At 49.5% G+C, this 14,531-nt stretch overlaps 1 protein-coding gene and 1 long non-coding RNA gene across 4 annotated transcripts; one reads left to right on the plus strand and one right to left on the minus strand.

Annotated features, from left to right (window-relative positions):
* Nucleotides 1-348: 348 nt before the first annotated feature.
* Nucleotides 349-14,531, minus strand: LAT2 (linker for activation of T cells family member 2). Of its 3 annotated transcripts, none has more exons than XM_019287562.3 (13): nt 14,323-14,531; nt 9,288-9,390; nt 8,581-8,620; nt 7,079-7,122; nt 6,181-6,235; nt 5,499-5,542; nt 4,710-4,741; nt 4,115-4,152; nt 3,901-3,980; nt 3,425-3,490; nt 2,587-2,649; nt 1,670-1,754; nt 349-433 (listed from the first exon to the last, which is right to left on the minus strand). In XM_019287562.3, the coding sequence occupies exons 1-13, from the start codon at nt 14,461-14,463 to the stop codon at nt 415-417; spliced, it is 810 nt and encodes a 269-aa protein (XP_019143107.3). In that variant the 5' UTR covers nt 14,464-14,531; the 3' UTR covers nt 349-414. The 3 variants fall into 3 exon arrangements, with proteins under 3 accessions (XP_019143107.3, XP_010400837.3, XP_019143108.3); XM_010402535.4 differs by having other exon boundaries at nt 4,115-4,145; nt 4,703-4,741; nt 14,323-14,530; XM_019287563.3 differs by lacking the exon at nt 14,323-14,531 and adding an exon at nt 14,107-14,246 and having other exon boundaries at nt 4,115-4,145; nt 4,703-4,741.
* On the plus strand, nt 372-7,588 carry LOC120411002. Its single transcript, XR_005603375.1, has 2 exons — nt 372-457; nt 5,851-7,588. It is a non-coding gene; the product is annotated as an uncharacterized LOC120411002 (long non-coding RNA).

The raw sequence follows: 14,531 nt of genomic DNA on the forward strand, positions 1-14,531 counted from the left end.
TCTGTAGGAGAGCACAGGAACTAAATCCAAACATAATCCCTGTGGCTTAATACCATCGTGCATGAGTCACCCTGACAAATTAGGTAGCCGGCTGCATTACTGCTCAGCAAGTTAAGGATTCATTTCATGCCTGACAGCAGAAAACATTGCCCAGCCTGGCCATCTTCCCCCGAGTGGACATGCAGGGAAATGAGATGGGATGAGGAGCCTGGGGCTTGCCCATGGTCGCTGGGGGCAGCGGTTTGCAGCTGGACTTCTGTGGGGCTTCAAGCAGCGCATTTCTTCCTTTCAGTAACATCCTTCTACATCATTGCAGGCACAGTTTGGAGAAGAGATTTCACTGAGGCATGGAAATCTCCCCTCTCCCTGTGCACGTTCGCTGGGTGCACTCTTACAGCTCAGCAAAAGATTTCTTCAGACTTCATGCAGAATACTTGAAATAAGAGGAGAAAAAACAGTGAGTCCACTGACTTTTAATCCCTGCTTTCAACTTAACTCTTCTGCCTGCTACATTTTCTTTCCAGGGACAAGCAGTGACATACACTACAAAATGTCCATGTCTAAGCAGAAACACCAGTTGTGCTCCTGGAGGATGATCCCTGATCAGAGCAGGACATACGGAGGCACCAGGAGCCCATTCCTCAATTCAGCCTCCCTTGATGGAGAACTTCTGCTGGCATTTGTTAGTTGGAGATTGAGATTTCAGAATATTGTTATGCTGGCAAAGGCTACAACAGAGGCATCATTATAATGGCAAAAAATGCCTGGCAGCAAGGTATGGCTGGGTCAGGTTTCTCAGGCTGGGTTTTTCCATGTCCAGCTACATCTGGCAGAAGCAAATGCCATAGGGTGCAGAATAGGATGACTGTGCTTTGCATGGTGGGTACAACTCTTAAATAGTCTGCATGGCTTCAGAAAGATCTGATTTTAGGAGTCTGTGCACTGCTGGTGCCTACAGTCTGGGGAATATAAAACCCTATAAAACTACAGCAGCCAGCACATGGCATAAAGACAATCCCACTGGGTCTCTGCAGGTGCTCAAGAGAGTAAAAATCCAACAAGGAGAGCGATACTGGTCCCAGTCCATCTCCCAGCTGGAGTCCTAGTCCAGCCTGGAGCAGGGTGACCAGCACTAACGAGTACATCATTCACTGTCCCTCTGTCATGCAACCTTCCTGCAGCTCTCTGCAGGTTTTTTTCCTTTATCTTCCTTGACTAATTCTTTATCAGCAGCATCAGGCTGGTGCTGATAATGGGGCAGGATATGTGGTCTTAGCACAGCAGGCAGGGCTTAGCTGAGGGAATCCCTGCTCAGAGCCGGGGGGTTCTGGGTGTCCCTGTCCACAGCACGTAGCAGCGCTGCCTTAAGCTGCTCTGGAGCAGTTCAGAGTTCCTGTGCCTGTTGGAGGAGGGCAGCACTGGAGCTGGGACACGGACTTGGACAAATTTGTCTCCGTGGTCCATGTTAGTCAGCTTGGCATTAGCCAGAGATGTGGCACAGCACAGGGTGGGCTCCTCCCACTCCTCCACTGCCCATGTGGGCTGCTGTGCTGGTGCTGCCAGCCGAACTCCCTTTGGCATAAACCAAATCCTCCCACCCCTAAATAAACACCATAAACCAAATCCTTCCACTCTACATAAACATATCAACCATTTACTCTGTTTCTACCTTTGCTCTGATAGCAGGGCAGGGCCTGACACAGGACCCGCGTTGATGTAGTCTGGCTCATCATCCGGGCTCTCTGTCAGCGGGGCTGTGGGTGAGGATGGGAAGCACTCATCAGTGAGTGGGTTGATGTAAAAACACACAGACCACTGACACACCATGTGTCCTGCCAATATTTAGCCTTTGGTGCTGATGTGTTTTTGTGCCTGGTCTAAGAAACCTTAGATCAGTGTCAAGGTCTCATTGAAGAGGCTTCAAAATGGTCATAGCAAATTTGCAAACACTCTGGGCAGCTCTTCAGAGCCAAAAGGGATTTAATCTAGAGAGTGTGCAAACAGGAATCAGTTTCCTTAGGCAACTTTCACACCAGAGACAAAAAGCTCTTAAATATCTATGCGTACACTCCCCACTATCTCCCAGGCCAGAACTCCCCCCCATGCCTCACAGGAAGCCACAAGTTAGATTAAACTGCAGTTAAAAGGTCAACTTGAGAAGTAGGCCCCCTGATTACAGCAGGAGAGTCAAGGGCTGACCCAGTGGGTGTGTGCACACAGTTCTGTGTCACAGGGGATTACACAGCTGTGCTTGCACTGGGGCAACCTCAAATGTAAGAGGATATAAGACCTGAAGAGCAACATTTTTCTGTAGCATCCCATGGTCAGGGTTTAGGCACAGCCACCCAAATGGTGGCCTTTTGAGTACGAGAAACACCACGTCCCAATGGAGCAGCATTCAGTTATGGGCCTGTGCAGCAATTTGCACATTGCCTTGGATATTTATCACAGACAGTTGGGGAAAAAATTAATTCAAGACAAGGGTGATGGCTGTGTTGCCCTGGCATGGTCTATACTGGCCTAGTGTAGCAGGCAGTCTGCCCATGAGCCCCATCCCCAAACAGCAAATAACAGCTGAGAACGTACCTTGCCCTTGCTGGAGTTTCCATGTGTGTATCGCCATGCTGTTCTCATAGTCTACAGTGTCATCTGTGACAAGGAAGAGTTTGGACAGGACAATACTGAACAGCAAATGGACTAAAAATGGGCCTTTGTGAAACCCCCCTCCCACCACCGCACCCTGACTGCGCAGTGCACGTGGCCGAGTTTCCAGCCAGCACAGATCTGCTGATGCTGCCTCATCATTTTTCCAGCCCTGGCCATGTGCCTGGATATGTGCAGGCACGGATGGGGATCAGACGGGTCCCTGCTGATCCTGCCTCCTCTAATCACTCTGCACAAAGCCAGGCAGGAGCAGGGCAGGCTTTAGCAGTGCAGAAAGCGTTTGTTAACTCACAGAAGGAAACCAAACTGACTTCCTTTTTTGATTACAACATCCCAGGACTGATGCTGGAAGCCCTGAATGGACACTGGGCCAATGTCATCCTCCAGAAGCTTTGTGGCTGCAGCCTTCTTGTACTGGATACGGTGAGAAAGCTGAACCATGGGCTAGAACCATGATCAGCCTGGCTGTAACAACACTAAAAACCTAGAGATGTAGACCCCAAAGCTCCTGAATTGCTGCAGAAACCACCAAGTCAAAGGGATCAGGTTGGAGGTATCACCACGTGCATTTTCCTGCAGAAAGGGGAAATGCTCCAGGCCTGCTCTGTGCGTGCAGCCGCCCCTGGAGCTCCAGCTCCATGGCACAGAGCCAGTAGGAAGAGCTGAGCTGTGAACAAGCAGGTTTCTCTTGGCTAAGCAGGTCACCGTCCCTCTCTGCACTTTGTGTAACACACACGAACCATGACAGCAACACACTTACCTGGATCGGAGCCCTGAGACGCTCCAGTGGTGACATTTTCATAGGAATAGGAATCCTCATCTTTCTCTGACAGAAGAAAGAGGAGTGACAAAGGACCTAAGGAAGTGACCTGGGAAGATCCCTCAGCAGGAGGGGGCTGTTTCCCACAATGAAATGTAGATTAGCTAAAAGATAGATAGTCTTTGTGATGGCCTGTGGTGACCTAGGGATGGGATATCCCAGTGCAGTGGAATCGGGTGGTCACTCCCACAGGAGCATTATCGCCAATGGTTTTGGGCTGTCCTGTTTATAGGCAACAGATGGACTGATGGGGGCTTGGACATCCCTCAAGCCCCACAGCCCTGCTACACCCTTTTAATGACTGTGTCTCCTGGACCCACACTTGCTTCAGGCCATACACAGTGATGCACAGACCTCAGCAAGAACAGTCTCACAAGCTCCCTGAAGCCATGGGACAGCCATGTGAAGGAACCCACCTTGCTTGCCTGGGCAGCTACCACGGGGTGGGGCGAAGAACCTGGTGCAGTTGTAGTAGTAATCCAGAGATATGGGCTCCCTGTGAGAAGAGCAGCACTGTTAGCTCCTCCTGCCCAGCACAGGCTTCCCAGGCTGAGCTATGGGAGTACCAGGACAGCACTGGGACCAGTATGGCTCCACTCGACCGGGCTGGTGGCAGCACAGGGTACTTACACATAGGCAGCATCTTCTTGCAGGCAGTTCTCTGCAAGCACAAGGGTTTGCTGTCAGCACCCCACCATGGCATCAACCTGAACAGCCATCCCTGGGCACAGCTGGACAAACCCCCCAGCACAGCCACAGCCGATGTCCCCAGCAGCCACAAGCCCTGGCACAGCCCCGAAGCCCATCCACAGCAGAGCCAGGTGGCTGGAGCACGGGGAGGTAGCCCTGATTCACCCCAGGTCCTGAGAAAACCCTGGCTCTGCACTTCTCATGGACACATCCTGCCAGCTGGCAGGGAGATGGGGAATATGCTTCCCAGCTTGGGAAAGGAGAGCACAGCCCCACGCACCAATAATCCTCTTAGGGCAAGCACCAGCTCACACTGCCCCGGGAGGGAGCAGAGGGCTCGGGAGCTCTGCCCGTTAGTCAGATCAGTGTGTGTCTTACAAAGCAATCTCTAAACTGACCGAGCCAGAGCTCTGCCAGGTGCAGTGCCAGCTGCCTGTGTGCTCCCTGCCAGCTCCCATGCCCTGGGACCTCCCATCCCCTCGGCAGCCGTCCTTCCCAAACCCCCAGACATGTGGCTGCAGCACTTACCTGCAAGGAAATTCTGGTACCTGGACTCATCCCTGCTCCCTGGGGACAAGAGATGATGGGAGTGATGGCAGCAGTTTGACAATGGAGACACTCAGTATTTCAGCAGCAGCAGCAGCTCTACCCCCACTCAGCTCTGAGGTCAGGGGACATGGCTGCAAGGTTGGACACTCCAGGGTACAGGAATTGGGATAGCCGGGGGAATATTTTAAACAATCTATGCCTGTGGCTCTAACCAAGACTGGTCAGCCAGAGCAGGATGAGCACTGGGCTTTAAACTCAGACCTAGGATAGACTCAAATTAAGATGGAGGTGGACTTGTTGGATCAAGTCCAGAGGAGTGCACAAAAATGCTCCAAGGGCTGGAGCCCCTCTGCTCTGGAGACAGGCTGGGAAAGCTGGGGTTGTTTAGCCTGGAAAAGAGAAGGCTCTGGGGAGACCTTAGAGCCCCTTTCAGTGTCTGGAGGCAAGAGAGACTGGACAAGGGCTGGGAGTGGCAGGACAAGGGGGAATGGCTTCCCACTGACAGAGGACAGGGATAGATGGGATATTGGGAAGAAGTTTTTCCCTATGAGGGTGGTGAGGCTCTGGCACAGGCTGCCCAGAGAAGCTGCGACTGCCCCATCCCTGGAAGTGTCCAAGGCGAGGCTGTACAGGGCTTGGAGCAAGCTGGGATAGTGGAAGGTGTCCCTGCCCATGCAGGGGGTTGGAAGGAGATGATCTTTAAGGTCCTTTCCAACCTGAACCGTTCTGTGATTCTGTGATTCATTGGATCTGCCTGTCCTAGGAAGCTGCTCACCATATCCAGTGTGACAGGAAGCACTGAGCTCTTCGGTGGCTTTCCTGAAAGAGAGAAATGAGACCTAAAATCCCAGGTCTGAGCACACCCTACCAGCAGTTACACACCATCAGAAGGACCATCCATGAAACTTCCCTGTGAGGTTATCAAACACACACGGAGCAAGGGGAGATGAAGAATTTGGGGTAAAATCCCAAGACAAAAATACCTATGTTTGAACACTGCAGCAGAGTTATCATGGCTGAGCAGTTTCTGGGGGTTTTGGTGATGGGGAGAAGGGGATTTTTCACATCAAACTGCTTGTAAGTGAATAATGGCCATTTCTTTTCCACAATGTATCTATTATGTACAGCCACAGCTCACTTCCCTGGGTTTGATTTAATCAGTTGCCAGAAGAATGCAGTCAGACGGAAGAAAATCCAGAAGAAGTCTAAACATACTATTGACCATCGATAAATGAAGCAACCTGATCAAGTTGAAGATGTCCCTGCTCCTCACTGGGGGGTTGGACTAGATGACCTTGAAAGGTCCCTTGCAACCCAAACTATTCTTTGATTCTAAAATTCTAAATCCAAGCCACATCTATAGGGCCCAGAATGCAATCCCAAATGTTCATGTATGTTGTGTGAACTTCATCCAACCTTGGCTCTAGAGCTAGATTTTATTTGAGTTTTTTACCTACCTTGCTATTGAGAAGTTTTCAGGTTCCTTAATTTTTTCCAGCCTTCGGGTTGCAGCTGGCAACAACAACACAATTATCGTGTAAATTATTATGGCAGCAGCAGATATTTCAAAGAGCACAGAACATCCACCAGAGAGGAATCCCCAGGACTGGCAAGCATTTTCCTAATGCATCCTAAAATAGCTTCCAAATTGTTCCTTGAATGTTCAAAAATGGTCAAAACAGGAAACAACTAGAGAAAAAGCTGGTGTCTGTGCAGACCGCAGAGCTTGCAAACACTTGCTGGAGGAAGCTACAATCCCAGCTGCTGCCTTGTTGCCTGTTGTCCCCCAAACCCGCTTGATTTGGGGGTCATTCCCCTCCCTCCACACTGTGAGGTGCAGTCGAGAGCTTTGGTCGGGCTGGGACGAAACAGAGACTTGTGGAGGGGTTAAGGGGCTTGGACCCAGCAGAGTCCTGGGGCAGGGCAGAGCCATCTGCAGATGGACACATTTCACATGGACTCAGCAGCTGCTCATTGTGATATAAAAGCCAAAAGGTCAGCGCTGAACCCAACCTGCCGCAGGAAGCAGTGAGGGGGGATGATGAATGAGTCACTCCTATCACCCACACCTTCATTTTCACAGGGTGCACAGCATGGTTCCAAGAGCCCCAGAAGTTGAGGTGTCACTTTTCAACAACATTGCTTTAGTGAATTATTTTCAATGCAAAAGGCATTTTTTTCCTAGAGCTCAGAATTCGCATCCCTAGAAGCATCTAAGGTGGCTTGGACAATCCAGGCCTCATCATTTCATGGCCTGGCTTCAAGGTGACCCTTTGAATATTACTTTCACCCTGCTCTATGCATGCAGAGCCCCCACACCACGAGGCAGGAGCCACATGCAATGCTCATACTCACTGGTATGGGATCGAATCACCTCAAATCTCTGCTGGCTTTCGAGCCTGGAAAAAATAGCAGTGAAACATCAGCTGAATTTTGGGGTTTATGACAAAGATAACAGATAAAAGAGACTTGACTCTTTGGTGAGTGGAGGGCAGAGAGCACCATGCTGGGCTCTGGGACATGCCAAGCTGCATCACTCAACATGTCATGCAGGGCCCGTATGAGCTGGCAGCATCTTCCTGGAGACTCTTCTTTGATCCTTTAAAGACAATATGTGGTTTTGGACCACTGGTAGAGCAGCCAACATCAGTTAAGGGAAGGGTTCAGGGATAAGGAAAACATCTTTTAGGATTCCCATTCTGATGCTTCAGCAACCAAAGGCCAGAAGAGCCTTTTTACCCACAAAAAAATGGATGTTCATGCATGAAATGGCTTCAAACCCCACTGCTTCGCCTCCACTGCTGCCTCTGCCCCTCCCATCATTCCTTAACGTCAATATGAATAAAATAATGTTATCAGTGATAACCTATGCCCAGTAACCTCTTTACTTTTTAGTTAATAGGAGAGCTGCTTTTCAGAGCACAAGAGGATTCAACACCTTTTCTACTGCAGGTGTTTCTACACAGACACTTATTAACTCCAATTTTGGGAACCATTTCCCCCTCTTTCATTGGGGTTGCCCCATACCCAGCTGGGATTCATGGCACAGGGCTGGTGGGAGAGATATCAAAAAACCCAAACATAGAGTCAAACCACTTTGCTTGCAAGACACCCACACCACATCTCTAAAAAGAGCACACACCACCACAAACCTGAAGTCAAAGCACCTAACCCAGGTATGTTTCAAGAAGTTGAGACAATTCAGCAAGAGTCTGTGAGGGATGGAGCCCGTGGGGGATGGAGCCTTCAGTGGCTGCTCCATCAGTCTGCAATGGATCCCCCTGGAGCCTTTCCCCACAGAAACAAACACCCCAACCCTTGGAGGCCTTTGCAGAGCCCTGTTGCACCTCGTTTGCTCTTGTAACAAAGCTTACAACCCAACTTTTCTTTTTAAATGTAATTTACTGTGGTTTGTCTGTTGCTGAAGGAAATAAGGGGTGGTGCATGTGTGTACACTGCATTTCCTTCATTTCTTGTGCCGCAGGTCAGTGGTTGCTCTGGTGCAGGGTCCCACCAGCACCAGTCAAGGGCAGGGGCTTCTTTACGAAGTAACCAACCTTTCTGTCTCATCTCAGGGCACAATAGAACAGGATAAGAACTTGCCCTTCTCTCCCAGACCTTTTTCCAACTAGTTAATGACTCAAGACATCACAGTCAGAGCTTCAGTTTAATTTTGGATTATTCTCTGTAAAGGCATTGCCCCTTCAGCAGCACCTTGGGCTGGGGGACACCACCTTGCATCCCATCCTGGAATTATTTTATTTTATATAAACCCAGATTTCAGCTTGGATCTGGTTCTGGGGCTCACCCTGGGTGAGTTGTTTGGGGGAGAAACACAACAGGGAAAGGCAACTTACTGACTCCTCTGCTCATGGAGCTGTGTCTCCCGTTTGGTAGCTGGAAGAGAAGGGAACAAAAAGCTCTTAGAAAGGATGATTTGGGAGTTAGAGATCAGAAAGGCCAATAAAATACATTCACAGAACTTCTTCAACACACCAGGACAGTGGAGGCAGTGAGCAGCAGCTGCACTAGGGTTTTGATGAAATTTTTTGAAACCATGTTTAAATTGTGGTTTTTGTCTCAAACCCCACAAAGCAAAGCAACCAGTTCTGTCCCCAAACTGCAGCCTCTCCCCCACTAAAACCCCCCCCAGTGCTTGGGAAGGGACTCAAACCCCACTGGGTGCTCACCCTACTGTCTGTATGAATTTATCCTCCAGACTCCCCTTCCATGCCTGCCCTCCTGTCCCAGACCCTCTGCAGGATTTGTGTAACCGGAGCTGGTCCTCCCAGGTGGAGTCCCAAAACCACGATGACCACGGAGAGGGGTCTGCAGCCCACAGTGTTGCACCCACCCCAAGGAAGGGGTGCTGCAGTTTGGGTGCTCCTTCCCCCGCAGCTCTCTGGCAGAGCCTCTGCCCCGCTCAAGCTGTGTGAGCATCCCCACAAGGGCAAAGCTGGTCCATGGCTGAGCAGAACCAAATCCACACGGCGGGGGGGACATTCCAAGAGGAAAGCCCAGCCAGGGCAGCGGGCAGGACCCAGAGCCCGTGGGCAGAACTTACCGGAGCGCTGGCACTTGAGGCAGAGGCTGAGGGCCGCCCCGAGCAGCATCAGCGCCGCAGCCGCCCACAGCTCCGGCTGCACCATGGCCCAGCCAAATCCAGCCTGAAACACATGGCAAGGGGACCCCGTGAGCTGGGGGAGCACACGGGGGTGTGAGGCTATCCCTCAGAGAGCTTTTACCCCCAAAAAGCCACGTGCTGTTTGCCCTCACACCCCCATGGAGCCAGGAGGCTGCTGAGGGTGCAGAAGGGACTTTCGGGTTGTATGACGGGGCAGCAGAGGCAATGCCCTTTCCTGCACTGCTCCGAATTACTCATTCCTAATCCCCAAACCCACACTGCTGCCATCAAACGCTGTCAGCAGACAGTAATTTTTTAATATCTAGAATAGAGGGAAAAAGGGAGGCACTCAGCAATAGTTAAATGGTCAAGACCTTTGCACAATGTGCTCTGGCTCTTTTCTGCAGCTCAGAGTGACTTCCACTGTTAAATTCCCCATGCCTTTTCCTGCATTGAGCTGGCTCAGCCACCGGCTCCTTCCCCTCCTTTCCATGACAGGCTTTTCCAGAAACAGCAGCTAACAGTTTTCAACAATCAGCATGATTTGGCTTCAATTTCTTCCTTTAAAATACAAAACATCCTATAAATATCACAGAAAGCAGCCTGCTGGCACTGAGATGGATCATTGAGCCCATTCCTATTCCCCAGGGCCAGATTTTTTTAAATTACAGATTATTTTAATTTATTTTGTGTTTTTAATAAACTTTTTTCCCTAAGGATGGAGATGCTTCAATGTGCCAAAGGCCAGTACGTCATCGCTCTGGCTGGCAGGAAGCTTTCCTACTGCCTACCTTCAACCTCTCTTATTACAACTTAAGCCTGGATTATACTGGTGAATGGAGGAGGAAAGATATGTTATAATAATTGATAATTAAAATAATTCAAATTAATGAAACAAATGCCAGTAGCAGACAATAGAAAGCAGCAGCTTGATACTGCCCTGCTCAGCACCTTCTGTCTCTGCCTGATTAAAGTGGAATAAACAACATTTCTCTGCCCAAACTCCACAGAAGTTTGGAAGTTGCTCTGACAGCCCGGTCACGTCGGAGAAAACCCAAAGCCTTCCATGGCAGCTGAGCCTGTGGGGACTGAGCAACATCCTCCTGTCCCTGCCAAGCACTTGGGACAGCAGCTGAGCATGTTGGTGGGAGGTTTGTGGTCCAGTTTGTCACTGAAGTCTCAGTCCTGTGCCAAGGTCCTAATTACCAGGGCATGGTGAAAATAATCATGGTGTAAATCAGCATGGGGCAGGGAAAGGAGACGAAGGGAAGTCCCTCATTTCCACTCAGACAGACCTTGAGCAAAACAGGGAGCAATGGCTGAAGGGGTTTGGTGTCAGCATCCTCTCAGTGGTTCCCAAACACCGTCTGGCTGCCCAGAAGTGACCTCAATGAGGCTTTGAGACCACCCCTTGCTTGAGGACAAACTGGGCTTATTCCTATTATGTTCCAGGTTCCCTGGGCTCTTCAGGACCCAGCAGCTACCAGCACTCGCTCCACCATGGCTTTGCCTTTTATAGACCCCCAGAGGCCTCTCTTTCTCTGCACAGTTTTTTGCAGCACTTCCTGAAGAAGATGAGACGAGTTGTTCGAAATTTAAGTGCCCAGACCTCCACGCACCCACCTCAGAGGTGCAGGACCAGAACCCAACAGGGCCTAGTCAAAACCCTGTGGTTTCTCCCATCATTTTTCCTTTGGTCAGCATCCCCCATGGAAATCATGAGCTGTAGATCATCTCCAAAGCATCTCCAAGAGGCAGCTGCAGGAAGTTGGCCCAATGCTGGTGACCAAAATACAAAGGGCTGCAATGCTGCTGCTTTGTTTGTGGGCTTTCTGGCTTTTTTTCTCTTTTTTCTTTCTCTTTTTTTTCTCTCTTTTTTTTCTTTAAAGTGAAGGGAAGGCAGAGCTGAAGGCACCTGACAACACTGACCTAGTTTGTCCCATTGCATGGCAGGCCACCTTCTCCCTTCCAGAGCCAGTTTTATTTCAGTCGCGGGCAGTGAGGCAGCAAAACCTGGCTGCTCCTGAGCCCCCACTCACCAGGGACACAAAAAGTGGTTATTTGAGGGGCTGATGAACAGGACATGGTGTGTCCCACCCCATCACAGCTTTATCCCCCAAGTCACACACACACCATCAGCCCTGAGATCATTTGTGCTCCCCAAATACCCAAGTTCATGGAAAATCCTTTCTTTTGGTACAAGCCCTGCTCTGGTAAGGAGATGACAGAAGGAGGTGATGAACAGATTTATGACAAGCAGAAGGCTGGAAGCACTTACTCATGGCTGGCAGGATATAAATAAAATATTTGGAAGGCTGAACATGCTTCCCTGTGCTCTGCCTTGGGGAGTTGGAGAGGAGAACAAATAGACTCGAGCCATGGAGGTCTCAGCACAGAAGGACATGTGGAGTTCATGGATGGCCAGCCCTGCTTTCAAGATGCTAAACCCACACTCGGGGAGCAAACAGGTTCCCATCTACTTTAGTTAAGTGTCGCAATGCCCTGTTCTGTTCATACACTTCTCTCTTCTCCTTTTGCCTGTTTTTCCCCGTTTTGTGCTGAGGAAGCCAGGGGGGCCATGGCACACCCTGAGCACCACAACCCCGCAAATCCCCCAGGAGCAGCTGCTCCAGACAAGCAATGCCTGGGAGAGCAACACGCTGGAGTCTGGATAGGGCTGTGGTCTCCTTCAGAGGGCGAAGCTCGCCTTCCCAAACAGGGGCTGCTCCTTCTCTGGCCTCAGATATTTTTAGCAATCAAGGAGACAGGCTTTTTCTTACTAAAAAAGTTTAAGAAGAATTAATGAACTTGCAAAATCTTATCCACTCTGTGCCAGGTCTTGTCATTCCTAATTTAAGGATTCACCCCAGTAACAAGGCTCACTATGAAGATCCAAGGGAAGGAGAGGTGGTTTTATCCAGGAAGACTAAAAGGTCTCCTGCTTTTAATTCCACTGAAATGGAGAGTAAGAGGACATGGACACTCACTGTCCGTCTGTCCAAGAGCTGCACAACAAAATGAGAAAAACTTTTGAATTGAACTAAGGCGATTCTGGCATGTAAAGTGAGTGGATATAAGCTGGATATGCACAGACTGGAAATAAAATTCCTAATGGATGGAAAGTCTGGAAGAACTTCCCAAAAGCAGCAGAGGAGGCACAAAGCTCACTAAAAAAAACCTGCAAGAGCACTTAAAGTGAACTTTAACTTTTTACTGAGAAACCAGGAGGGTGAGGAATGTGTTGATGTGGCCTCAGCAACGCCTGGTTTTCCATGAGATAATTTCTGCTGAAGACATTTTAGCCCTTTGCAGACGTCAAGCCCACCCCTGTGTTTACATTGCAAGATAACGACTAAAATAATGTATTTATATTATGTATTCTATCTATTCATCAAAAAATCCCCAAAAGACAAATATAAACCAGTCACCTTCTCTCCCCTCCAGAAAGTTTTGTGGTCTGCACCAGTTTGCAGTAAATTAATTCTACTTCAGGCTGGTAGGATGAGTCACTGGTATGAAATACGAAGTGGAGAGTGTATTTAAAGACTCGCCATATGAAATTCAGCACACTGACTTGTTGAACAGATGCAATATTCAGCTTGACTCAATGTCTCTAACATGTCTAAGAAAAGCAACTCCACTTTCTGTTTGCCTGTGTGGCACAGATTGCCACAGAAAGTCCCATCAATTCAGAAATTAAAGTCTCAGACCAAGGAAGCTCCTGTGGCTGGAACCACTTCAATGACCAGCACTGAGCCTCCAAAAAAGCTCCTTTCCAGAGGTCATCTCATTTCCTACCAGATTTATGCCAGTGTCAGGCTTCTTAGGAAAGCTGCTGCCATAGAGTTAAAGTCTGGGGTTTTTACAGCTATTCAGGCAGATCAGGATTTTATGCCAATAGATGCATTTCAGTAGAACATATGATAAAAGGGGAAAATTAGAATTGATAAACCAACTTTCACATAGATTATAACTTCGGAAAATACTTTAAAAAAAACCTTGGGTGGAAAATACGGTGCAAAACCCCAGTCACAACAGGCATGGCAGCACAAAAAGGTAACTCACAGACGTATCTTGTATTTGTAACTTCCCTGTTCCAGGCAGCATTGAAGCCTCACAGCATCATCCACTTCCACTGGGAGCCCAGGGGATGCCATGTTAGCAATACAGGCAACCCCTGTGTAACTACATACTCCAGTACCACGAAAATGAGCCAATCTCACACAAGATTATCCCAAAATTACCCTCTTCTGCTAAATTATCTGCCTCATGGCCCATATTACACTGAGCATTGATCACGCAAGAGAAAACTGATGCAAAACCAAATCTCTTTCCATCTAGAATTAGCAATTTCAAGAACTTACATGCAGTAAAATAAATACATTCATATCCATGAAACCAGTCAGGTCTGTAATCAATGGAAAACCCAGAAACTGTCGTTTGAATCAGCTATTTTTGAGGATTGGGCTTTGGAGGGGGAGCAGCGTGGGCTGCAGCAGTCCCAGAAGCTACAGGCAGGAGCCAGAAGAAAGACCACGCAAGGATGAGGGAAGCTCAGCAAAGATTGAATCTTCCAGAGTATTTTAGAAGATGTGAGTGCAGAAATAATGTAATTAAACCCACGTTTCCATCAGCAGATGGATGAGGAGAGGTAAAGGACAGTACTGTAAAACAGGCAATGCAGGTTGTGTAGGACGGACTCATCTCAGGTCCAGAGGGGTCTAAATGCTGCTGAGAAGAGAGAGTTGGTAATTCCCACCTTGGAGCTGGTGATGGCCAGAAGCAGCAGCGAGGAGGGAACATCCACCACGCTGCTTTTCAGAGAGGTTTTACAGGGATGACCTTGAACTTCTTTAAAGGGTCACCGAGGTCTAACCTGAGATCTCTGAGCTCGGTGGGCTAGTGGCCCCAAAGGAGCCCCAAGCACCTCCGGACACTTTCCTCTCCCCATCCCTCCCTCCCTCCCCCGCCTTACCCACAGCCTCAGCCGCTCTCCCCGCTGTGTCCCATCCCCTCCAGCACCTCTGGGGCGCAGCTGCCGGGGCTGGAGCCGGTTCCTCCCGGGCTCGGAGCAGCTGCTGGTTTCCTGTCCCCTGTGAATCACCAACCCCAGCATCCGGGCAGCGCCTCGCGGCTCCCCGAGGGACGGCGCCTGCACAACCCCGCTCGGCTCACGGTGGCCCC

The sequence above is a fragment of the Corvus cornix genome, chromosome 19 (genome assembly GCF_000738735.6).
Source record: "Corvus cornix cornix isolate S_Up_H32 chromosome 19, ASM73873v5, whole genome shotgun sequence".
NCBI classification, from domain to species: Eukaryota; Metazoa; Chordata; class Aves; order Passeriformes; family Corvidae; genus Corvus; species Corvus cornix.

What these genes read in the sequence shown, in the direction of transcription:
- LAT2 (XM_019287562.3), bottom strand. Translation starts at nt 14,463, where the DNA reads ATGCTGGGGTTGGTGATTCACAGGGGACAGGAAACCAGCAGCTGCTCC. An exon ending in GGTGATTCGATCCCATACCA is followed by an intron (nt 6,236 to 7,078) that starts GTGAGTATGAGC and finishes TGTTGTTGCCAG; the next exon opens with CTGCAACCCGAAGGCTGGAA. An exon ending in CAAGAAGATGCTGCCTATGT is followed by an intron (nt 3,981 to 4,114) that starts GTAAGTACCCTG and finishes CTCTTCTCACAG; the next exon opens with GGAGCCCATATCTCTGGATT.